The sequence below is a fragment of the Cotesia typhae genome, unplaced genomic scaffold (genome assembly GCF_013202065.1).
Source record: "Cotesia typhae breed Kobodo isofemale line unplaced genomic scaffold, CoteBio_Ctyphae contig_59, whole genome shotgun sequence".
Taxonomy (NCBI): Eukaryota; Metazoa; Arthropoda; class Insecta; order Hymenoptera; family Braconidae; genus Cotesia; species Cotesia typhae.
Window position 1 is genome coordinate 318,410 of NW_027423761.1, and position 24,785 is coordinate 343,194.

The following is a 24,785-nucleotide window of genomic DNA, read 5'->3' on the forward strand; positions in this document are numbered from 1 at the left end:
GTCATTATTAGAATCCAAATCTTGAAAATTTGATGATTTATTTAATAGGAGAGTCATTTTTTTTTTAAGAGTCAAGCTGCGAACTTTTTTTCAATTGGCAATTTCGTGGAAACTATAAGAGATAGAAAAAAATTTTTTCAAACATTTTTCGTAGGAAATTTTGTCCTCTACAACTTTGTAATAATACATTTTTCTTGTATTTTCATTATTTTAGCTGTTATCTTCCTGGAATCTCCTAAGCTCAAAAAAAATTTTGACACATCTTTTGTAGAAAGTTAAAATATTCAATTAAAAATAGAAAACTTATCATTTTTTTATATCTTCGCCGGTATTTTTATCATCCTTAAAGTCTAACCTTTAAAATCCACTAAAAAATTTTTTTGATTCCGACAATTTTTCTCAAAGTTTTCAGCGCCCCCAACCTAAAACTCCCGTTTTTTTTTTTTTTTTTTTGGCAATTTTCTATGATTTTTATATTTAAACCTCTATAACTTTTTTTCTAATTGAAATTTTGGAACCGGACAAAATTCATCCGAAAGAAGACACTTGAAGCTGCAACTTTTGTATGAAAAATTTTTTTCTAACCTCAATAGTTAATTTAATAAAAATTTTCAAAGTTAAAACTTGCGATAAATTGATAAAATAAATCAAAAAAGGGTTTAAAACAATTTTTTAATATATTTATTGACTTTTATTACAATTTTTACATTATTGACACGTATATACACTCCTAGAGACCTATATATATATTAGAATGGCGGCAGCTTTAAAGCTTTGATCAGTTAAAATCTTAAAATTATCTAGAGTGCTCTTACGAAAATTTACAAAAATTTAAATATATAAAGCGTCTGTGATTTTTATAAGTGATATGCCATCAAATGATCTTCTCAAGACTTCCTTATCAGTATCAGAGGGCTAGGGGGTGGGAGGAATCACCTGGACCTCCAAATCAGCCGTGTGTCAGTAAATTATCGGAAGTTCCAGGACGAGGACGCCGATAAAGCTTCCGGCGTCCTCGTTCGCCTCCTGCTAGGTGTCCTCGTTATCGACGCTGGTCATCGAGTTCCCGTGGGTAAGCGCTGTCCACAGCGGGCTTTGGTCCAACGCAGGTGGCGCTGCCAGAGTTTTTGAGCCCCGAGGTGACCTTGAAAAGGTAAGAAGTTTTTTAAAAATTTATAACTTGATTCTTAATTAAAATTAAGGAACCGGACAAATTTTGGATGAAAGAGAAGACTTATAGCTACAACTTTTGTATCAAAAAAATTTTTTTTTAGGACCAATTGGTTTTTTTATAAAAATTATCAAAGTTAAAAACTCAGAATTTTAGCGAAAAATTGGTTTTTTACCGTTAATAGAAGATTAAAAATAGACAACTTATTATTTTTGTCTTTGCCGGTATTTTTAGAATCCTTTAAGATTCACTACAATTTTTTGAAATTAAAAATTTTTCCGGCCACGTTTTCAGCGCCCCCAACTCAAAAAACTTGGTTTTTTTTTAAGAATTGGTTCATGTTTTTGGTACTTAAAAAATTCACAACTTGGTTTTTAATCAAAATTAAGGAACCGGACGAATTTTGACTTAAAGAAGAGACTTACAGCTACAACTTTTGTAGGAAAAATTTTTTTTTAGGAAAATTAGGTTTTTTTATAAAAATGATCAAAGTTAAAAAATGATTAAAATTTTTGAACTCACTTTGAAGCCACCGGGGCTAAATGTTAGTCGGGACTGCTGATCTCTACGGCAGAGGTCGTTGGCTCGGCATCTGACCGCTCCTCAAGGACGGTGTCGAGGTCCAGGTTCGGGATCGTCCTGATAGGTCGCTCGCTTTTTAAAGAAACCGCTCGCAGAGGCTTTTCCACTCCGACTGTAAAAATCAAAGAAATGAAAAGAAACTTTGTATTTATTTTTCGCTTTTTTCTGTTTTTTTATTTTCACATACTGCATACGTGGCCTGTATATTTTATTTCAAAGGCTTTCCAAGCGAATAAACATAAAAAAAAAAAAAAAAAAAAAAAGTAAAAAGAAAATTGTAGTTCGCGTTTTTCCGCGCCGTTTATCTGCGAGATTGAAAACTTTCTATTTATTTATTTATTTATTTATTTATTTATTTATTTATTTATTTTTTTTTTTTTCAAGCTGACGGCTTTAAAGATAGAGAAATAACAATCATTAATTCATGAAAATAATTTTAAAGATATTAAACTTCATTTTTTCCATCAATCGAACTTGATTTTCCATCAAAAAATTGTAATACTTGTCAGACAAAAAAATTTTTTATAAATTTAATACTAACCTAGCCTATGAATCGGACTAAATCGGACAAGATTAAGCGCTCCATGGTCCAGGTCGCAGTTTCTCCTTCTTGCCCGTTCGCGGGCCATTTTAGCGCGTTTTCTTAGGCAGCAGATTACCAAAAGAGCTAGCAAAGGAAATCCCAGGATGCATGACACTATTGGCACGATAATACTTTCAGGTGAGACTGAAAATAAAAATACAATAAATAATTTAGCATCGTCAAATAAATTTTTCAAAGGAAACAAAAAAAAAAAAAAAAATTGAAGGTGTCTAATGAGTAAAGAGTCATGAGTAGACTAGTGAGAGCACCAATGTTCCGGTGGATAAATTTATTACGAGTCAGATGAGTGGAAGTTTTAAGTGTAATGGAGAGCGGAAAGTAGAGCTTGGAGCTTTCACGTGAATAGATGTCGGATAAAGAGAAAATTTTGTACTTTACTACCCTTCTTATAAGAGTCATAAAGAGTCATACTGGCTATTTTAAATTTACTAGTGTATGTACCTAGTGAGTGTCTGCCTGAATAACTGGCTTTTTATATTTGCTTAATAAAATTCTAGACTTTTGATTCTATTATTTATTCAACAGTAATTGGGTCAACCAATTACCTTCTTTTTCAAGTATCTTGTATCTAGACGGTATTAAGAATCTAATTAAATAGCATCGGGGCTTAATTAATTTTATACCACAAGATTTTCAAGTGGTTTATCAATGACTAAAAAAAAAAAAAAGGGAATTTTCCATCAAATGAACGTTAATTACTATCAATTAGAACCTCATTTTGTAAATTTTGAATATTATTTTCCATCAAATAGACATCAAATTCCATCCAATGAAATTTTTTTTGCCATCAAATTTACATCAATTCCCATCACTTGGACATCAAATGCCATCATTTGGACATTAAATTTCATCCAATGAAATTTGTTAGTCATTAAATTGACATCAATTTCCATCACTTAGACATCAAATTCCATCATTTGGAAATCGAATTCCATCAAATCAAATTTATTATCCATCTTCTAGACTTTATTAATTATAAATCTTAATTTCCATCAAATGGACATCAATTTCCATCAAATAAACTTCATTATTGGATTATAAAACTTCAATTTCTAAGCTTTAAACGTCATTTTCCATCTAATTATTCTTACCTCCCCCCTCTCTATGTTAAAATGATAATAAAAAATTCTCACCTGGTGGATAAATAATGATTGGTCGTTTTGATTGTGAAATAGGTGGCCCAGTTGGACGTGAAGTTCTCACTTGAGACATTTTACACCCCTGAAAAATAAAGTAACATTATGAAAAAATATTACTGACTCCCTTGAGAGAACGAATTTTATTCCAAGAAACTTTTCGTACATCCGCGTTAAAACTTTAGTTTTAAATTTCTACAGATTTCAAGGAATAATAATAATAACAAAAATTACAGAGGGACATTAAAAATCAATAAATTCAAATTTATCTATCTCGAATTTCAATTCACAATATCAAATGAGACGATATTCAGGTCATCCACATTATTATTATTATTATTATTATTATTATTATAAGTATTATTATTATTATGTTCTGTTTGAATTAAATTTAAAAATATTATTTTTCAATCAAGTTCACCAATAAATTTAATCTCTCATCATAAAATTCCCTCCCGGTATCTTACCTTGAAAATTAAATTATATTTTTTTTTTTTCTGTCAAACTTTCATTAGAGACCATCGTACTAGTGCGCTAAAAGAGTCACGCGATTGTAATAACGGTAATTAAATGAAAGTAACGATTGAGACCGTGAACTCGACCTTTGCTTTTAATTTAGAATCAGAATTTTTAGCAAAAAAAAAAAAAAAAAAAAAAAAAAAAAAAAAGAAAAAAAAATAAATTTTACTAACGAGTGTAATTAAAGCGTGTATATAGTGTGTTAGGAGAATTGTTAATAGTAATGATCAAGGATTACCCTGAAAACGAGTATAAATCTAAATAAACTCCAATCAGATAAATTGCCGTTCATGACCTAGATTTGATAAGCTTGTACCCAGGGTTAATCATTTTTGATTGATGTAACTTTAAATTTATTTAAATGACGATTTAGAAAAAAATTTTTGTTCAAAATTAATTTTTTTTTCCATCAATCGAACTTTATTTTCAATCAACTAAAATCCATGATCAACCAACGTGAAATAACTCTCGTATTTTTACAGCAAACAAATGAAAGAAAAAAAAAAATCCAATATTTTCTCCATCAATTTATTCATATTTTATAAAGCGTTCCACATGCAAACATAAATAAACAAACATAATATTTTATTTATAGGTATTGATGAGACGATAGAATTAATAAGTTGAGGGAATATATTCAGGAATAGTATAGGAATTCACAAAGGGTGAGGAAGCTTTATAAGTGTCACTGAGTGATATATTTATACATATATACACATATATAAACAAAAAGATACTGTATGTTATATGTAATATGTATAGAGTTATGCTTACGAGTGAGTGAATAAAGGGATGGTGGAAGTGGAGTATATAAGGAGCTGGAAATTAATTGCTAAGGTGCCGAGAACAGCCGCGCACTTAGTAGAATGAGCTTGGAATCTTGGATGAGAAATGATGTTACATTATATACATTATATTATATATTATACTATCTTATATATTTGTCTGGATATGAATATATTGTAGATCATATTTCACTTTACATTATTACATTACGTCATATTAGTTGCTTTTTAGTTAATTTAATTGAAATAAAATGAATTACTTTATTGATTTTATGGATCATTACAGTGCAGACGAGAATGCAGGTTAGTTGATGGAAAATAAAAATGTTTTGATGGAAATTGAAGTTTTATGATTTTTTTTTTTTTTTTTTATTGAAAATGAAGTTCACTTGATGGAAAATGAAGATGGTTTGATGGAAAATCACAGTTTATTAATTGTAAAATTTTTTTTTAATTACAACAAAATAAACAAACTGTTTTATAAAATTTTAATCAATTTATTTTCATTCGCCACTTGACATCAACAAAATAAAACGATATAAAAAAAAATGGAAAAAAAAAAAAAAAAAAGAAAATAACACCCGAGAAGAAAATAAAGATTATTTATCACAACGAGAAAAACAAAGCCCTGTCATTTGACTTTGTATTTACACCCGCGGTTTCAATAAATAGAATTTCTTGTTTTACTCTGTTAAAAAACGAGCAAGAGTAAATAAACAGGGCAAAGGTAAATAATAAATACAAACCCTCGAAAAAAATATATATATATATATATATATATATATATATATATATATATATATATATATATATATATATATATATATATATATATATATATATATATATATATATATATATATATATATATATATATATATATATACAAATGAACAAAGGAGCACAGAGTGAATAATATATATTATTGGAATTCAAAATCAAAGAGCTTCTATTTTCGTAATCGATATCGAAACTCGAACAATAAAAATGTAAAAAATAAGTTGATTTTAAATCGACACCGATATCTTGTCTCACTTCTCAGTATTTAATTCAATTTTTTTATTTTTTTCAAAGCTATTTACATTTTTTCAGCTGTTTAAACATCTCGAAAAATAATATTGAAGGAAGCGCCTGATATTTATATATACATAGCTGCACCATCTTTATGACGCAAAGGGTGAATACCAATACAGGTAACGCAGTTAAATAAAACGGGGTCGAAAAATATCATATTAATCCTATAAATCTGCGGTAGATTAAATAACCCATTTTTGGGTTGCTTGTTTAAACTTTTATTTTTATTGCTGAAATTAATTATTATGAATAAACATAACCTTTTTATTAGATGGGGCTTTGAGTTCTTTAAATTTACATATTCAGATTTTACAAGGATTTGTTACGAGAATAATTTATTTTGTAGAAGAAAAATTAAAATATTTTATTAAAGTTTATTTTTAATACATTGATCTTCATTTTCCATCAATTTTCCATCATTTTACATCAAAAGATCTTTATTTTCCATCAAATTAAATTTTTCCGCCTAAAAATCTAATAAAATTTATTTTCCATCCCACAAACTTTATTTTCCATCACTCATAATTTATTTTCATAACATTAATTGCAATTTTCCATCACATAAACTTCACTTTCCATCACATGAACTTCATTTTCCATCAAATGAGCTTAATTTTGTAAATATAACTAAACTCAATTTTTTTTTTTTTTTTAAATAAACTTAATTTTTAATACATTAACGTCAAAAAAATATCCAAAAATTCATCCCCAATAAAATTAAAATAAAAAAAATTCTTATCATTAATAACAATTACTCTTAATACGCATATAATACCGAGATTTGTACCAAAAATAGCATTTTCCCCTAAACATTATCGTCTTCTGACGTCATTAGCAGCATTGAAGTAGAGTGTTGAAAACTCCTCAACTTTTATCTCCCCATCCTCGTGCCCTTCCCCAACCCTTATCCCAATAAATTTTACTTTCGCTCAGTCATCAAAAAAATAAACTAGATAAAATTTATCACCCGACTTTATTTCATTTATTAAATCTATCAATAAAATATATGTATTACGTCAACATATCGTGAATATACAGACTACATGTAACTTTTGATACTTTGAAGCTCGGTAAAAATAACAATAATAGTATTGCTGGAGGAAATAAAAAGTATGGAGATTCTTTTTTACTTTTCCGAGCGAGTTACACAACTAAACGTTTTTCCGAGCTATTTTCCCGGTCACTGCTACCGATTTTTAGTCATGACAAGGTTCCTCCTCCCTCCCACTCCTCCTTCCACTTATTGTTCCTCCCACTCAGTTGGCAATGGGCGACTTCATTCACCCTGACGTTAAAACACTTGTCTGTATATGTGTTTTGAATTTCAATTTGTTGGGTATTGTTGTCACGGCGCCTATCATTTTGCGATAACAAAACGGAAACTTTTCTTTTTATTCATTGTATCGATAAAATCACTGATGCATTCAATTTCACAGTGCGGTACAACAATAGGTGTTTTTTTTTAAGAAATTTGATAAAATGGTTGTGAGACTTGTTGAGCCAATGATGCACTTTTAAGGATGGAAAATAATGTTTTAATAATATTTAATGGAGAATGATTTTTAAATAAAATATCAAAAAAGATTGATAGAAGTTAAAGTTTATAAGATGGAAAATGATGTCTATGTGATGGAAATGATGTCAATATGATGGAAACTAAAATTCCAATTACTTTTTTTTTTATTAAATTAAGTTTGATGGAAAATAAAGTTAAATTGATGGAAAATGATGTCTAATTGGTGGAAAATGATGTCCATTTGATGGAAAATACGATTGATCACTTTTTTTTTAAAATTAAATTAAGTTTGATGGAACGTGATGTCTAATTGATGGAAATTGATGTCCATTTGATGGAAATGATGCCTAATTGATGGAAAGTGATGTCCATTTATTGGAAAATAATTAAAATTTATTTGATGGAAATTGAAATTTTTGTGATGGAAAATGATGTCAATTTGATGGAAAATTCTAAAAAATTTTATCCAATATTAAATTTTTTCCTTTAAAAATATTCTCTTAAACTTTCTTACAATAAAGATAAAAATATTAAATTCCTTGAATACATAATACAGATTTAAGGTCTGTAGACTATTTAAATGGTATTTGCAGTACCTGGAGGTTAAGGCTCCAACTACATCACGACGCTAGTACTTTAACGCCGACACGAATATTTGCTGCTAAGCTCGAGATAACCAAATGGAGAGGTCACACCGACAACTTCATACATTCATACATTCATACACACACCACATATATATAAATATATATATATATATATATATATATATATATATATATATATATATATATATATATATATATATATATATATATATATAGCACTACTTGCATTACGAATTTCATTATTGAGATGCATTGCCAACCGCACCATCAAGTTTGACCACTTTCACGTCTAACTTCTCGGCAAGGGAGAGGAAAATTGGGTTGGAGGGGGAGAGGGTGCTTAACGATAAGTTGTCTAGTCAAACAGCGGTTGAGTTCTGGAGCACCGGCAGTGACAAGCAAAGCCGAAAACCAGAGAGCATAACAATGTTGGATATCCTTGGGGATCCATAGGTTATCTTGTGAGCGTCTTTTGCGTTAATATTTCGATGATATCTTGGTATCTTACTTTCTTGTAACCATTTTCGAAGTTACCGAGAAACTCACTGACCATTTGTTACCTTACCTGACAAATTTATGTCGCACGGGCTTTTGCTCTCGAGAAAACATTTGGATCAAACCAACAATTTTATTACCTTTTTTTTTTTTTTCAGCCAACTACTTTTAACATTGAATTTTTTTATTGGAATACAAATAATTTAGGGTGACAGGTATATGGTACGTTAAATCATTTTTAACGATTGTAATAACCATTTAACTTATTATAGTCTTAGCTATCATCATTTCTCGAATATTTATATTTTTTTTTTTTTACTTTGTCTTGAAAAAAAAATTTTTTTTCATGTGTAGAAAATATTTTAGGACTCCTAGAATTATTTCTAGGACTCCTAAAATTTTTTAAGACTCCTAGAATTTTTTCTATGACTCCTAGAATTTTTTCTGTGGCTCTTAGAAATTTTATGACTCTACAATTTTGAAATTTTAATTACTGCTTCACCTCCATCCTATAAATTTTAGTTTTTTTACATTCATCTATTTTTCTTTATTTTCGTCAACTAGCCGTCTCTGCGCTTGCATTGTGGAAAAAGTAACAACAAAAAAACTCACGTAATTAATTTACACTCTTTTATCTCTGACAATAGAAGAGACAGTTGATACTCTGGTGCATTATTTACAAATTTAAAACACACTACCCACAATGAAAAAAAAAAAAAAAATCATTATTTATTGTTGTAAAAAAAGATTTAGATTTTCTCTTTGCGAGTTGATACAATAGACCGATATTTTTTTTATTTTTTAGTATAAAGGACCATTAGAAAAAACAAAAATGAAGTTTAATTGATGGAAAATGACATCCAAGTGATGGAAAAAAATTTTTTTTTCCCCAACAAACTTGACTTGATGGAAAAAACAACCTCATTTTTCTGTGATGTAAAAATTAATTGATGGAAAATGACATCCAGGTGATGGAAAAGAAAGTGAAATTTTTTTTTCCAACGAACTTAATTTGATGGAAAACCAACTTTATTTTTTTTACGATATAAAGTTTGATTGATGTAAAATGAGATCAAACAGTATCGATTGTGTAGTTTACGTAGTACCAAAAGGTAAAACTTAAATTCCACATATATGTGAGCGTGTTTTAAGTAAGAAAAAAAAAGCGGCGTCTGACGTGACGTTTACCTTTACCTTGACTCGTGGCTGTTTCACCGATTTCTCGAGTGTACTTGTAGTCGAGTATGAAGGTATAATGCTGACAGAGGGCTGAAAAGAAGTGAGAGAGGATAAGAAGGGAGGGGATAAGAAGGGCAGAAAATTCTTTAACATATTATTTATAATATATCTGGATCTGGTTGTGGTACTTGATATTCTAACTTACTAGTCACGTCAATTTTTAATGATACTTGATTCTAGTAGATTGTCCGCGTGAAACAGACTGATTTTATTTTTAGTTCTTATTATCTGGAGCAGGTGGATCGACTCTCAACTATTCAATTATTTTTAAATTCAATTTACTTTATTTATAGAAAAGAATAAGTGGAAGAGGCTGACGGTATCGGGGGATTTAAAGTTTCTTTTTCGACTAATAAGAATTTTATTTATTCATCGAGGCGTATTGCTTTAGCAATAAGTTGTTTTAGTTACTTTAAATTTAATTAAATTGAAAAAATTCATTAACTTCTAGACAATTCAGTTTTAAAAAGTTTGTTCAGATTAAAAAATTTTTTTTTGACTTCTAGAAAGTTTAATAAAAGTTCCAGAAAATTTTTTTAACTTCTAGAAAATTTAATTGGTCTTAGATTATTAATTCTAGAAAATTAAACTAGTTATAGAAAATTTTTTCAGTCCTATAAGTCCTAGAAAATAGCTAGAGGTTGTAGAAAATGTCTAGATGTTAAAGAAAAATTTTAGGAGTCCTAGAAATTTTCTAGAAGTCATAGAAAATTTTTAGGAGTCATAGAAAAATTTTTAAGAGTCTTAGAGAAATTTTTTAAGAGTTATAGAAATCTTCTAGGAGTCATAGGAAAATTTTAGAAGTCCTATAAACGTTCTAGGAGTCATAGAAAAATTTTGAGGAGTCCTAGAAACTTTATAGAAAATTTAATTGGTCGTAAATTATTAATTCTAGAAAATTAAACTACTTTTAAAAATTTTTCCAGTTTTAGAAAATTGACCTATTTCCTAAAAAAAAAAAAAAATACTCACCCTTTGTATTTAATCCTATTAATAAAAATTATCTGTACATAACACAAAAATCGACACACAGTCACTTGGTAAAATTAATTACTTAAAACTTCAATTAAACAACTAAATTCAATAGTCCAGATTTTCCAGCACGGCAAACTTGAAAAAGATGACGAAGAAGAATAAAAATAAAATTAAAAAAAAAAAAAAAAGAATCTAATAACTCACGTTCGGAAGTACTGAAAACATTTCAGCCGAAACAAGACGGATATGACCAAGAAAAAATTACATTCCGTGCACTATTGCATCCAATCTGGCGCGAAGCCAACAAATGTCACAAAACTTCCAGCTATATCTTTTTTATATTATCAATTTGTCAAATTTTTTCGGAAAATTAATAAAAGGAAAAAAAATTCATTTTTTTGTTTTTTTGGTTTAATTGAAAATTTAGGGAAACAAATTTTCCGAGTCACCGCATGTGAGATACTGCCGACAAAAGAAACGGTGGCGTGACGTTTGCCCTGGCGGCACTCGGCCGACTAAACTTCAGAAAATCTGATGAGACAAAGGAGCAATAGTCGCTGAAAATGCGCATACGCAGACTCCACCATAAGATCAGATGGTTTTTCTAAGGAAAAATCAGGTGAATTTTTTTTTCTAGTTGACCTTATGAAATTTTGGGAATTAGAAAAAAAAATTTTTTCCAGGACTCCTAGGAACTGTTCTAGGAGTCATAGAATTTTTTCTAGAAGTCCTAGAAACTTTTATGACTCCTAGAAACTTCTTAGAAGTCATAGAGACATTTTTAGGAGTTCTAGAAACTTTTTAGGAGCCATAGAAAAATTTTTAGGAGTCCTAGAAACTTTTTAAGAGTCGTAGGGTAATTTTTAAAAGTTCTAGGAACTTTCTAGGAGTCACAAAAAATTTTTAAAGTCCTAGAAAGTTGATAGGAGTTATAGAAACTTTGGTGTGACTCCTAAAAACTGCTTAGAAGTCATAGAGAAATTTTTAGGAGTTCTAGACATTTTCTAGGAATCATAGGGAAATTTTATGAGTCCTATAAACTTTCTAGGAGTCATAGAAAAATTTTAGGACTCATAGAAACTTCATTGCAGTCATAGAAACTTTTTTATGACTTCTAGAAACTACTCGGAAGGCATAAAAAATTTTTAGGTGCCCTAGAAACTTTCTAGGAGTCATAAAAATTATTTTATAAGTCCTAAAAACTATTCTAGGAATTCTAGGAATTGTTCTAGGAGTCCTAATAACAAGTCTGAAAATTTTTTTTAATAATTTTTGGAGTAAACAATTAATTAAATGGTTTTTTAAGTCATTTTGAGTCCTAGGAATTATTCTAGGACTCCTAGAAAATTTTTTCTTACATCATCACACACTACTAATTAAAGACACACCAAAAAACAACTCTAGCAATTAAATCATCATTAAAATTTAATTATCGCTGCATAATTACTTCAATAGAATATCAATCTAATTAAAAACCAATTGATAAAAAAAAAAAATTCACTAATTAAATCCCAAACTTCCGAACATTAATAGACTCCCCGAATAATTTGAATCAAAATATTAATTAAATAGCTAACAGATCAACGCATAATAATGTTTGCCTGAAAGGATACATCATTACACATATATGACTGAAATCAGCGACCAGATGGTAGCAAGTAACAATGTGCACCCCTTCCGCTTACTCTCTCACCCCACCACAACTAAATTACAGTGATGCTAATGCTACCACTGAACAATAGTGAAGCTAAATATTGCTCGTTTCTACAGAGACTGAGCTTACAGAGGGGGTGAATTTAAGGAGCGGAGGTGTAGACTTACGCTCGAATTAACAAACACCAAACATCCTCGTAATCCCATTGTAATTATTATCAATTATTTACGACTTCACCAAGCTTTGTTTGTGTTATTTTACATGTCAATTACTATTACTATTATTATTCTGTTTGTTATTTAATGATTAAAAATTTAAGTATAGCAAACAGTAACTTTGCTTTTGTAGTTTCTGAATTTTAAAGCTTCATAACTTTTGAACTAATTGAAATTTTGCGACCGGACTTAGTTGGTTCGCTCAATCAGACTCTGAGGTATCGATTTCATTCCTAATTTTTTGATCTAGGATCTATAGATCTCGAGATATGCGCGATAAATCACCAAAATCAATGATTTAGGTCAAATTTTTAGATTTTTGAGCTTTAAAGCCCTATAACTTTTAAACTAATCAAAATTTAGGAACCGGACCTACCTGGTTCGCTCAGTCAGACTCTGGCGTATAGATTTCATCCCCCATTCGTTGATCTACGATCTATAGATCATGAGATAATCGATTCAAAGCGGAGTAATTTAGTTTTTGGGACATGATTGCTGACAATCGACTTAAGAGGTGGCGAAAATCGATCAGGTTGTTGACACACTTTATTCAAATCCCTCGTCTGTAAATTGGCTAAAAAAGTAAGCTCTTATCGATCTGCACCTACCCTCACCCTTTACTCTGTCCTCGTGCTGACGTTGACCGTCTAGGATAAACTTTGCTAAGTGATGAAGCAAGTACGTCGGGAGTTTTTAAATTTTAATCTTCGCCAAAAAAAATATCCAATAGATATTAAAAGAGTCAATAGTGCAAGGGCGGGGGTAGGGGGTAGGGGGGGGGGAGGTCAAAGAGCTTAGTTTGTTAAAAAGAGGAAAAATTTCGAAAAGTTTGATAATATAAAGCGACAAAGTTCTGGTAGTAGCGTCAGTTTAATTTAGCGGTCAAAGGGATTTTAATTTTATTAATAACCTACGTAATTTTAATAGAGTATGGTACAGACAAGTTGCTATTTAATTTGGAGAATTTTGCTGGGATTTATTAAATTTCAATGGAATTTCGATTGTTGAGGTAAAGTTGTTGGAAAAACAGATTTTTTACGGATTTTTTGTACAGAACAAGGTTCTAGGAGTCCCAAGAACTTTCTAGGAGGGCTAGGAAATTTTCTAGAGTTCTAGAAGATAGCTATAAGTCATAGAAATTGTCTAAATATCCCAGAAAAATTTTTAGGAGTCATAGGACAATTTTAGGAGTCATAAGAAAAATTTTAGGAGTCCTAGAATCTTTCTAGGAGCCATAGATATTTTCTAGGAGTCATAGAAACTTGTATGACCCCCTAGAAACTGTCTAGAAGTTTTAGAAATATTTTTAGGAGTCCTAGAAATTTTTTGGGAGTCATAGAAACTTTCTAGGAGTTATAGATACTTTCTAAAAGTCATAGAAAATTTTATATGACTCGTAAAAATTGCCTAGGAGTTTTAGAAATTTTTTAGGAGTCCTAGAAACTTTTTCTGAGTCATAGAAAAATTTTTAGGAGTCCTAGAATCTTCCTAGGAGTCATAGAAAAATTAAAAGTGTCTTAGAAAATTTTTTTAGGACTATTTAAAAAATCTTTAGAGCTCCTAAACGATTTTTAGGAGTCAAAGAGAAATTTTAGGAGTCCTAGAATTTTCCTAGGAGTCCTAGACTCACTCTTTTCAACAAAAAAATATTTTAAAATTAAATTTTCATGTTCTTTAGATTAAAATTAATATTATCGAAACATTTTCACAAATTAAATTAAATTGACAAGACCTCATTATTGATCCATAGAATAAATACTTCCACAATAACAATAATAATAATTATTGTGATTATTATTATTATTATTATTATTATTATTATTATTATTATTATTATTATTATTATTATTATTATTATTATTACGGGCTATACAACTTTAATTTCCGGTAACTTAATATAAATTCATGTTTCATTTAATATCAAATATAGACAGAATGAGAAGAATAAAAAATACATAATAAATAAACCGAGTGTCCGGGTAAACAAATATTGACTCATATTGATTTTTTTATTTTTATTAAAAAATTTATTACAGGTACATAAATTGTATAAAATTAATAATATTAATAATAATAAAAATTAAATAAAAAATAAAAAAAAAAAAATTGTTATTTTTTGTAAAATTAATTTCTCACCGTATCTTATCGATTCACCGACCTTTTGTTTGAAGCGAACGCTATTTTTAGTAAATTTACAACCGGCGCTTCCAGGGCCAAGGATATGCAGAAGGACATCAGATAAGATGCCACTAAGTTACCGAAGTATACTGTCAGCTGAAACAAAACCGATTTCCGGAATTAGGAATCAAAATTTCATTTTTATCTCGATAATTATTGGGCCTAGAAAACATATTATCACATTTTTGGTTTTTTGAACTGGGTTTTTTTAATTGGGGGCGCTGAAAACTTTGTGAAAAAATAGCGGAATTGGAAAAATTAATAGTGAATTTTAAAGCGAAGACTGTGAGGATGATAAGAATGCCGGCGAAGACATAGAAATAATTTGTTGAATATTTTTAATCTAACCATGAAGATTTTTTAATTTTTTTTCCACGATAATTATGAGTTTCAAACTTTGATAATTTTTACTAAGAAAAAAATTGGTTCTATAAAAAAATGTTTCAAACAAAAGTTTTAGCTAAAAGTGTCTTCTTTAAGATAAAATTAGTCCGGTTACTTAATTTTGAATACAAAAAAAGTTATGATTTTTTTAAGTGTCAAAAATGTGATAAAATCTTAAAAAACTCGATTTTTTGGGTTGGGGGCGCTGAAAACTTTGAAAAAAAAAAAAAATGGCGGAATAAAAAAAATGAATAGGATATCTTAAAGGAAAGATTCTGAGGATTCTAAAAGTGCCGGCGAAGGCATAAAAATAATTAGACTAATTGCTTTAATCCAATGACAAACTTAAAAATAATAAAAAAACTTACAACAAGTCCATTGTGTATATGCAAAGGCCCGTCCATTTGCATGCTGGTAATCATCATGATAACAGGATGAACTAGATAAGCGCAGTAGGTGAGGCGTGACATTGGGTAAATAAGCCTTAATGACAAAAAACTGTTAACAATAGCTGCTGATCCGGTGCAACATTGGACGACGATGAATGAAACAGCGAGTGCCCATGCGGTGTGACCCAGCGCCGCGTAGAGGGAGCTCACGGCAACAGTCATGTTACCGGGGTAGAGACCGTAAACAACAGCGAGCATTATCCCGCTTGAAATTATCCACCCGATAATTTTCGCCCACTGTAATTAGATACGTTAATTATCTTGTAATCATCGCACCTGGTATTTATTTAGCGCGTACTCACCCCAGGGGTGTGGAGCTTGCAGTTTGTTTTGAATAACATCCACCCGGTCATCGTTCCGATAAAGTAGGGGCCTGCTCTTAGCCATGGCTTGTCGTATAATTCGTCGAACAGTGCAAAGGGTTCTTGTATCCTGGAAGGAGTTAAAAATAGAACAGCTCAGCCGGTAAGTTGGAATTATTATCAGCGGTCGGTAATTGCCGGCTGATGGTAAGATGATGATTAGTCCGAGATTTTACATGCCGAATTTGTAAAAATTGGTTGAGAAAAGTGTGGAAAAAAATTTAAAAATTTTTTTAGGAGTCCTAGTATTTTTCTAGGAGTCCTAAAATATCACTAGGAGTCCTAGAATTATTATAGGAAGTTTTAGGACCTGTTGAAAGTTCAAAAAGACTTGAAACTATTTTTTTTTTCGACTTTAGAAATTTTTTAGGCATCCTGGAATTTTTTTAGGAGTCCTAAAATATCTCTAGGAGTCCTAGAATCTTCCTAAGAGTCCTAGTAAGAGTTTAGGGATAACTAAGCCTTAGTATAAATTTAAATGCAATTTTCTTCTCATCTTTTTGGTTAATAATATTTTTTTTACAACTTTTAAAGTAATAAAAAAACCACAAAATAATCTTTACCTGGCAATATAGTCATTGGAGTAAGCGACACTAAAAGTAGTAAACCAAGACGAGACAATCAATAGCACAACCGCTACAGAGACAGCTTTGAAATATTTAACGCTCAGTAGCAGAAGCAGAATCCCGAGGACGTAAAATTGAGTGTCATTGGCCATGTACCAGCTCCAGAGCATGCACTGCAATTACCAATTACCAACAACATTTATTATTATTATTATTATTATTATTATTTTTATTGGTGTTGTTGTTTTATCAAAGTATAAACGTTGAAACGTGACCTTCAAATGCACTAACCGCTAATATTCGTAAGTGTGTGTGTGTGTGTGTGTGTGTGTGTGTGTGTGTGTGTGTGTGTGTGTGTGTGTGTGTGTGTGTGTGTGTCTTTTTACTAGAGTGATTCCTCATCGCTTACAATCTGCTGCAGTGGTTTCTGTATTCGCGTATACCTAGTCAGAATTAATTATTGTAAATCAATTTCTTGCTGTCGACTCTCTTTCTAAATAGATATATAAATGTATGAATATGTAGGTTTGTACTGGATATAAATTTTCGTTATGTCCAAACTTGTCATATTTTAGTATCAAGTAAAAAAAAATCAGATTTAAAATTGATTGGGTAGATAAAAAATAAATTTTAAGTATTTTTAGAAAATTAAAAAATTTTCTAGAAGAAGTCCTAGAATGATTATAGGAGTCCTAGAAACTATATGGAACTTTCTAGGAGTCATAAAATAATTTTAGGAGTCATTGAATATTGTATTAGGAGTTAAAATTTTTTTTTTTTTTTTTTTTTTCAATTAATAGAAGTATATAAGTATCGATTAGAGAAATTTAATTAAATTTTACCAATATATTTTATTTCCACCGACTGAGTAACAAGAAAGGGGAGTGCTTGAAAGTAACGAAGGATTCAGGGTGGAAATAAAGGGTAAATGTATAGTAATATAGTAATACTACTGAAAGTTAACTCCTAAAATTAGTAATTGATTCTTACCATTTCAGAGCGTGGAAAGAGGGAGTTGAGGTAGAGAGCATTGCGCCACCAGAATTTTTCGCAAGTCACTTGGTCTATTATCACTGGGGAGAATACTGTTGTTGCTTGAGCTTGTTTTATCGCCAGCTCGTTTATTCCCAATACAAATAAGTACGCTGGTGTTAACCTAATACATAAATTTATCGGCAAGTTATTTAGGATAGTCAAATCATTGAATTAAAAACCAATAATTCTTTAACATTTGACATCATTACATCATTTATTTCATCACTTGACATTATGATGTCAACTTTTCCATCACTTGACATCAGGATGTCAAAATTGTAATTACTGTAGTTTATTTGGTAGTTTTAAGATAAAAATACTAAAACATTATTACCTGACAAATCTGTAGAGTACCATGATAAGAAATTTTGTAGTACTTGATTGTAAAAAATTATTGCTATCACTCTTGATAGCCCCCATTGATCGGTAAAACAGAATTGTCACTAAAAGTCCACTGAAATAAAGTAAGAAAAATTTATTTAAGGTGAGTTTATTGTCAAAAATAGTTATTCACAAAGTTAAATAAAAATAAATTACCTAATAAAGAAAAAAGTGTCAACGGAAAAGGTAGCGTTGCTAATAGTCTGGAACATAAAATTCCTTTCAGTGACCGTGCGTAAGGTCTTGTTCTCTGAAATAACATGGTGAAAGGCGGAATTTAGACTTTCTAACGTTAAAACTCTGATAAATATTCTCATATATTATATCTTGGTTATTTTGATTTTGAGAATATGAAAATTACCGACTGATGGTATAAATAATTGAATGAATGAATTAATTAATTAATAAACTTACCGGCAATTGAGAATACTTGTAGGTAAGTATGGACCAGGATGACCCATCCTAGAGAAAGGACTCGTAGTCCGTGGAGACAAGTCAAATTGTCGCGGGCTGCGGGGTCAGTGGACAAAATTTTTGAACCATTTTCTATTGGGCTGAATGATAAGAGGCATTTCATCCAAAATCCTAAGAAATTATCAATATTAAGTTCATTTTTCCGAAAAAAATTCTATAATAATATCGTGTATGACATCATGACATCACGAAATTGCCCATATTATCGAATATTACGCAATGGTATGGAGAATGACATTATGATGTCATAATTTGCATCTTGACATCACACATAGATCCATGACATCACCTTCTCAATCAAACATTACATCATGATGTAAACTTTTCCATCAAATGTTCGATCATGATGTCAAAAATGACATCACGAGACATTGACATCATGATGTCAAAAAAATGACATCATTACACATTGACATCACGATGTCAAAAATGGCATCACATAATTTTTTTTAGTAAAAAAATTAAAATAAAATTAAATTACCTTTTGTTTTACGATTTTTCTTATTAATATTATCATCAAGATGAAAATCCTTATGATTTTTAATTTTCCCAATATAATTTCTATTATCCTGTATAACAGTAACTTGCTGTTCGTCTGAAAAGTTTTTGTTTACATATGTTGAAGCACGTTCATTATTATTACTCCCCGGAGCTGTTGATTCAATGTCTGGGTCTTCCGTTAGCCGACGATAATCATATACTGTTGCTATTAGCATTAGTAGTGCTATTACTCCGCCCACTCCTCTGAAAAGGACAAACAAACAATTACTATCAATAATTTTTATAATGGGATATCAATTTCTCTAAAATAATTTTTTTTTTTATCAAGTAATTTTTGGTTTTGCCGCTAGGTGGCGATTTGGTGTTTTTTTATTTTCTCGCTTGCAGAAACTTTGAATGAAAATTATGTAATAAAATTTAATTTTTTATAAAATGAGTTCTTACTTAATCGGCGATGTCGACTTCCCGATTTCGTGATTTTATAACATAATTTAATCGATTTTTTTGGGCATCAAATGAAAGTTAACACTAAAATAATAAATAATGCACTTATTGCATAACATATAGAAAAAATTCATCTGTAAAGACTCGTGCGCGTGAAAGTTCACTTATTGCATTCCACAATCCAAATAGTCGAAAAAAAAATTTGTAAAATTCCTCAATTGCATGCACTTTAATTAAAAAAAAAAAAAAAAAAGTTACTTTATAATTTTATTCAAGTTTATCCGTGCGTAAAAAATCGATTCATGATAACGCCTCGTGAATCTTTTTTTTTTCGGTGTTTACGCTAAAGGGTGGGAAACGAGACGGGGGATGGTGCGGGTGAATAGAGACGTATGACAAGTATCATCTACAAAATAGGGATTGAGACAGAAATTCAGTCAGATCCTATTATGAAGAATTGTTTCACTAAAATATTCTATCGTATTAACATAAAAAGGATATGAAATTTTTATAACAAAAAAATTTTTATAGTCAGGATAATTTTTTTCGCTGAAAGCTTGTGAAAATTTATTCTATCTGGATTTATTGTAAAAGCTCATGAAATATTCGTAACACTCAATTTTTTGAGTTTATCAAGTGTTTTTATTCATGAATAAAAAAAAAAAAAAAAAAAAAACAATTTTTTTCATTATATACAAGCTTCGACTCAAGCTTCTGCAGGCGAGAAAAAAATCTACTCTTCGCCACCTAGTGGTGAAACTAAGGACTATTTAATCATTAATCGCCAAAAAAAAGTTTCTTTTAATTAATACTAACATAAATAATAAAATACAACTTTTTAACATTTTTGGGCCTTATATTTGATTTTGGTCCTTATTTTCTATTTGGGCCTTATAATCGATTTTGGGTCTTATATTAAGTCGATTTTTTATTTTTTATTTATTTATTTTTTTTTTAAATAAGATTGACGACTAAAAAATGTAATAAAATTTTTTTTTGGGCCTTACGTCTTATTTTTAGGCTTTATGGGATAAATGGGCCTTAAACTGTCACATCTATTGCCCATTAACCCCTACTTCAATTTTCAAATAAATACATCCTGGTTCAAAGTCTCTGCTAGCGAGAAAAAAATCCCTCAAATCGCCACCTAGCGGTAAAACCAAGCACTAAATAATTAAATTATAAAATTACATCAGTACAACATTCAAACACTGAAAGAAGATTACTTAACCTCTCTGCGACTTCATAACAAATTAAATAACTCTTAAACTAATTAAACAAGTCCGACTTTCGTAATGAAATTAAAATTAAAATCATTTCCCCTTAACAAATTAAATTTACAGTGGGTATAATTTATTGCAACTAATTCATCTCCGTACAAAAAATTGCGCAATAAATATTGTCTCCACATGCAACAAAATTGCAACATACTCTTAAGAAATAAGTTAACTTGCACTTACTAGGTCATATTTCACATACAATCATTAATAAATAATAATTATTATTGCAAGTCAATCACTTACCCAAGAATATATAATTTCGAATCATTCCAGACTGAATAGTCGCTAGAGGGCACTGGTTTCACAGTAACAATTGTGATTTTTGGGCCATGGGGCCCGTGAGTCCCATTTCCAAGCCTTTCAACCCGTTCCACGCTTGTCCTTAACATCGAGCTTAAGGAAATTCGGTCGCAGGTTGCAGGTAAACATAGTCCTAAGAATATTTGACGAGTCTAAAAGTAACTGATGGTTAAATTTTTGATTTTGCGGAAGAGAATTTGAGTCAAAAATGGATTTTGGCAACGGTTGGGAATTTTGATATGGTCAAAAGGACCTTTTTTGTAGGAAATGTGATTTCCTATTAATTTTATTTGAAATTTTTTTTTTCTAAAATGCATACTTTACGAGATACAGCCATTTAAAAATGGTTTTTTTTCAACGAAAACCCCCATGAGGAAATTGCATATATATCGATATCTCATAAACGGTCCATTTTTTTGGTATGGTCATAAGGACCTTTTTTGTAGAGAATCAAAAATAAAATAGACAATACCTAAGACTTTTTTTTTTATAAAACCAATCGTTTACGACTTAAAACAATTAAAAAAATTTTTTTGCATTTTTTTAAGAATTCTATCATTAATATGATTATACATGTAATTATCTCTTAAACGATTCATTTTTTTTTGGTATGGTCATAAGGACTTTTTTTTTTTAAAGAAGATCAAATTTTCTAAAGATTTTATTTCAAAAGTTTTTTTTGTAAAACCAACCGTTGAGTCAAAAAATGTAAAAAAAAAGATATTTCTTACGGAAGGTTCAATATTGCGTGGAAATGACAACCCCATTCGTACAACATGAAACTTAATTAAATATGGCGGTAACTCGTCATTAGAAATAATTGGATTTATTGGACTGATACCATCCTCGTCAGTGGTATTTAATTCTTTGCAGAGGGAGCTGGAGCCGAGCCAGAATCCATTTCCAAAGTGAAATTGTGAATTGTATCGGCCGCTTGCATCTAACACTGGAAACAATAATTAATAATTAAATTCAGGTCAACATTTTAGAGGACGTTGATGAATAAAATATAATATGGAGACAATTCTTCAGGACAATTGTTAGACCGTTAATAACTTTTCGTAATAAGAGAAAATGCTGTTTCACTTGCTGGGCAACAATAATACTTATATATTGGCAATACACATCCGAGGATTTTAATAAATAACTAACGCTCGCGAATGTAACTCGACCACCGTGTCAGCCGGTGCATATATACACTTAGTATACACTTTCTACTTCGTTATGCACTTTACATAACTGGCAATGAACCTTCGATCGAACTCTCATCTTCCATTTCGCTTTTTTCACAATTTCTTTTTACTTTTACATGGTTATTACTTTGGGCCTTATCATTAAATATTCAATCTTTTGAGTAGGTAGTTGTTATTTCACCGTCTGGGTCAAGAGATTTCATTATGAGGAAAATTTTTATATCTTGGGCCTTATTGCGAAATTGGGACTTACTTCAATGATGGGCCTTATTTTTTCTTTTTTTTTAAACAAATTAGTTATATTTTTATTAAATACCGAGTATATCGAAATGGAGACTTAACTTAAAATTGGGCCCTATTAAAATGGGCCTTAATGAAAAATTCGGTCTCGTATTAAAGTTGGGACTTTTTTTTGTAATTTTCAAATAAAATCTACTTCGATTTTGGGCCTTATATAAAATTGGGCCTTATTTCAAAATTTGGGATTTATTTATAACTTTCAACTCAAAATTGGTAATTTTTTGTTTTGGGCCTTATATGAGGGAGTTTTTAATGTAAATTTTGATTTTAGTCTTTAAAATTGGGCCCTATAAAATTTTTCTCCCAGTTTCAATACAAATACCACATTAATGAAAACCTGATTACTAATTACTCTTACAAAACCTCCATCTGATTGAATACGCAATTAAAATGTCGCAATCTTACTTATCCCCACCACCGCAAAAAAATAAAAAAAATCTCACTAACTCTTAGCAGCCCAAAGTTTTCCATCCTTCAGCGAAGTGATGAACAATTCCATGTCTCTGAGACATTGGGGTGTCAATTTTCCGGGAATTCGGTGCCATCTCAACGGATCGTATATATCATTCAACCATTGAATACTGTTAGCGTTAAGCTCGAATTTGTCTTTAGAAAACTCAAGATCCAGATCACTGACACCATCAGTCTCATTTTTGTCATTGCCAATCTTCAAATAACTCTTCCAGTCGGACTCTGGATTATTTTTACTGAATGCCAGCAGCCGATCTCTCAGAACTTCAGTTTTTTCATTATCACTTTTATCATCAACCTTAAGATCACTTGTAGATTTAAGTGTCGTAGATTTGGGCCTGCTGAGCCTTAGAATATTCGACTTTGGATCGTCAGACCCGGAAAAATTAACGAAAATTAAAACTAACAGGAACTTCAGTTTATGGGCCATGGTCACGAAGAATTGAAATATTTCGGAAAAACACTTTTTGTACTCGCGAGTCACATTTTTTTTTTAAATTCTCGAGAGTTTAAGTTAACGGTTATTCACGCACTGAATCCAGCGAAACCGGCAAGATTTGTGGTGGTTACTCGTGAGTGGATATCCCTTTCTCCAAGTTATAAGTTACAAGTGAGTATAAATTGTTAATGCAATGGCATTTCCTTCTTGCAAGAGGCTAATGTCTGTTTAAATGGATTGTCGCAATAAGATTAACGAGTAGTTTATAAAATTATCATTTTTATTATAAGTTTCATAAGATTTTAATTATGATGTGTAAAAAAAAATTGTCTGATAAATTTTCGGCCATACGGTTGACATCATGACATCACTTTCTCCATCACATGAAATGAATATTTTTACCCAATTTACTTTGACATTACTAATATCATTTAATTTTTATTAACATCATTATTGCCATCATGACATCATTGTAATATCATATAACATCACTTATGATATCATGATGGCATATGATTTTACTTTTACATCATGATGTCATATGACATCACTTTGACATTATGATGTCATATGACATCACTTTTTTCCATCACATATCATGACATCACTAATGTCTTAATTTTATTTTTTATTGACATTATTAATGCCATCATGACATCATTGATATCATTGTGATGTCGTTTGACATCATGATGGCATATGACATCATTTGACATCACTTATTCCATCATTTCCATCTCTATAATAACATAAAAATAAAATTCTTTTCAGAACTCATCTATTTAAAACGATATGGAATATATGTCAGAGTATGTGTCGTGAGTACAGATAAGAGACATCATCAGATTATCCGACGCACCTCAACAATACATTTGATATATATTAAACCCATGACATCGGACACGTTGACGCAAGGTAATCTACTCGAGAGAAGAGAAGGACATCTAACCAGTAAACCACTTTAAACCGGTAAAAGCTTCTAGCTCCTTCATCCACTATCTGCTAAAAATGACATTCTTTATCCATCTATTCATATTTCTGTACCCAGTTTCCAATACAGCTAAAAAAAAACACACTCTTGCCGGTTGTTATTACGCAACAAAGCTTTCTATCCGCCACGGAAATCATTGATCTTGTAAATATATATTTTATATATAAACACGGAAGTAAACGATGTAATTAAAAAAAAAAAAAAAAAAAAAAAAGGCAAAAGTTCAAAAAATTTAATTTTTCCCAGACTTATTAATTTATTTATTTTTTAAATCACCGGAATGTTATGCTCGCTTTTATCACGGAAGGGAAAGTTGATTTATCGATGACCAACTTTTTGTACTTGTCTAATCACGTGTGTGCTAACCAAGTGGGAAATTTCTTACGTTTAATATATATATATTTAAACCTTTTTTTAGCGGGAGCACTACTAAATTTTCTTACCGACAGTCGAGTGATCGTTGA

General features: G+C 30.3%; 1 protein-coding gene across 1 annotated transcript; it reads right to left on the minus strand.

Annotated features, from left to right (window-relative positions):
• Nucleotides 1-2,342: 2,342 nt before the first annotated feature.
• Nucleotides 2,343-23,748, minus strand: LOC141532181 (nose resistant to fluoxetine protein 6). The gene is made up of 14 exons (XM_074250406.1): nt 22,868-23,748; nt 21,659-21,873; nt 20,871-21,079; nt 18,884-19,146; nt 18,343-18,513; nt 18,085-18,178; nt 17,882-18,001; nt 17,503-17,668; nt 16,510-16,685; nt 15,887-16,016; nt 15,504-15,821; nt 14,732-14,847; nt 3,491-3,578; nt 2,343-2,480 (listed from the first exon to the last, which is right to left on the minus strand). Exons 1-13 carry the CDS (start codon nt 23,319-23,321, stop codon nt 3,557-3,559), a joined length of 2,454 nt encoding a protein of 817 aa, XP_074106507.1. The 5' UTR covers nt 23,322-23,748; the 3' UTR covers nt 2,343-2,480; nt 3,491-3,556.
• Nucleotides 23,749-24,785: the final 1,037 nt, after the last annotated feature.

Coding starts and splice junctions, on each gene's coding strand:
- LOC141532181 (XM_074250406.1), bottom strand. CDS start 23,321: ATGGCCCATAAACTGAAGTTCCTGTTAGTTTTAATTTTCGTTAATTTT. Junction 18,514..18,883: donor GAAAAATCGTAAAACAAAAG/GTAATTTAATTT, acceptor ATAATTTCTTAG/GATTTTGGATGAAATGCCTC. Junction 15,822..15,886: donor GCAAGCTCCACACCCCTGGG/GTGAGTACGCGC, acceptor ATCTAATTACAG/TGGGCGAAAATTATCGGGTG.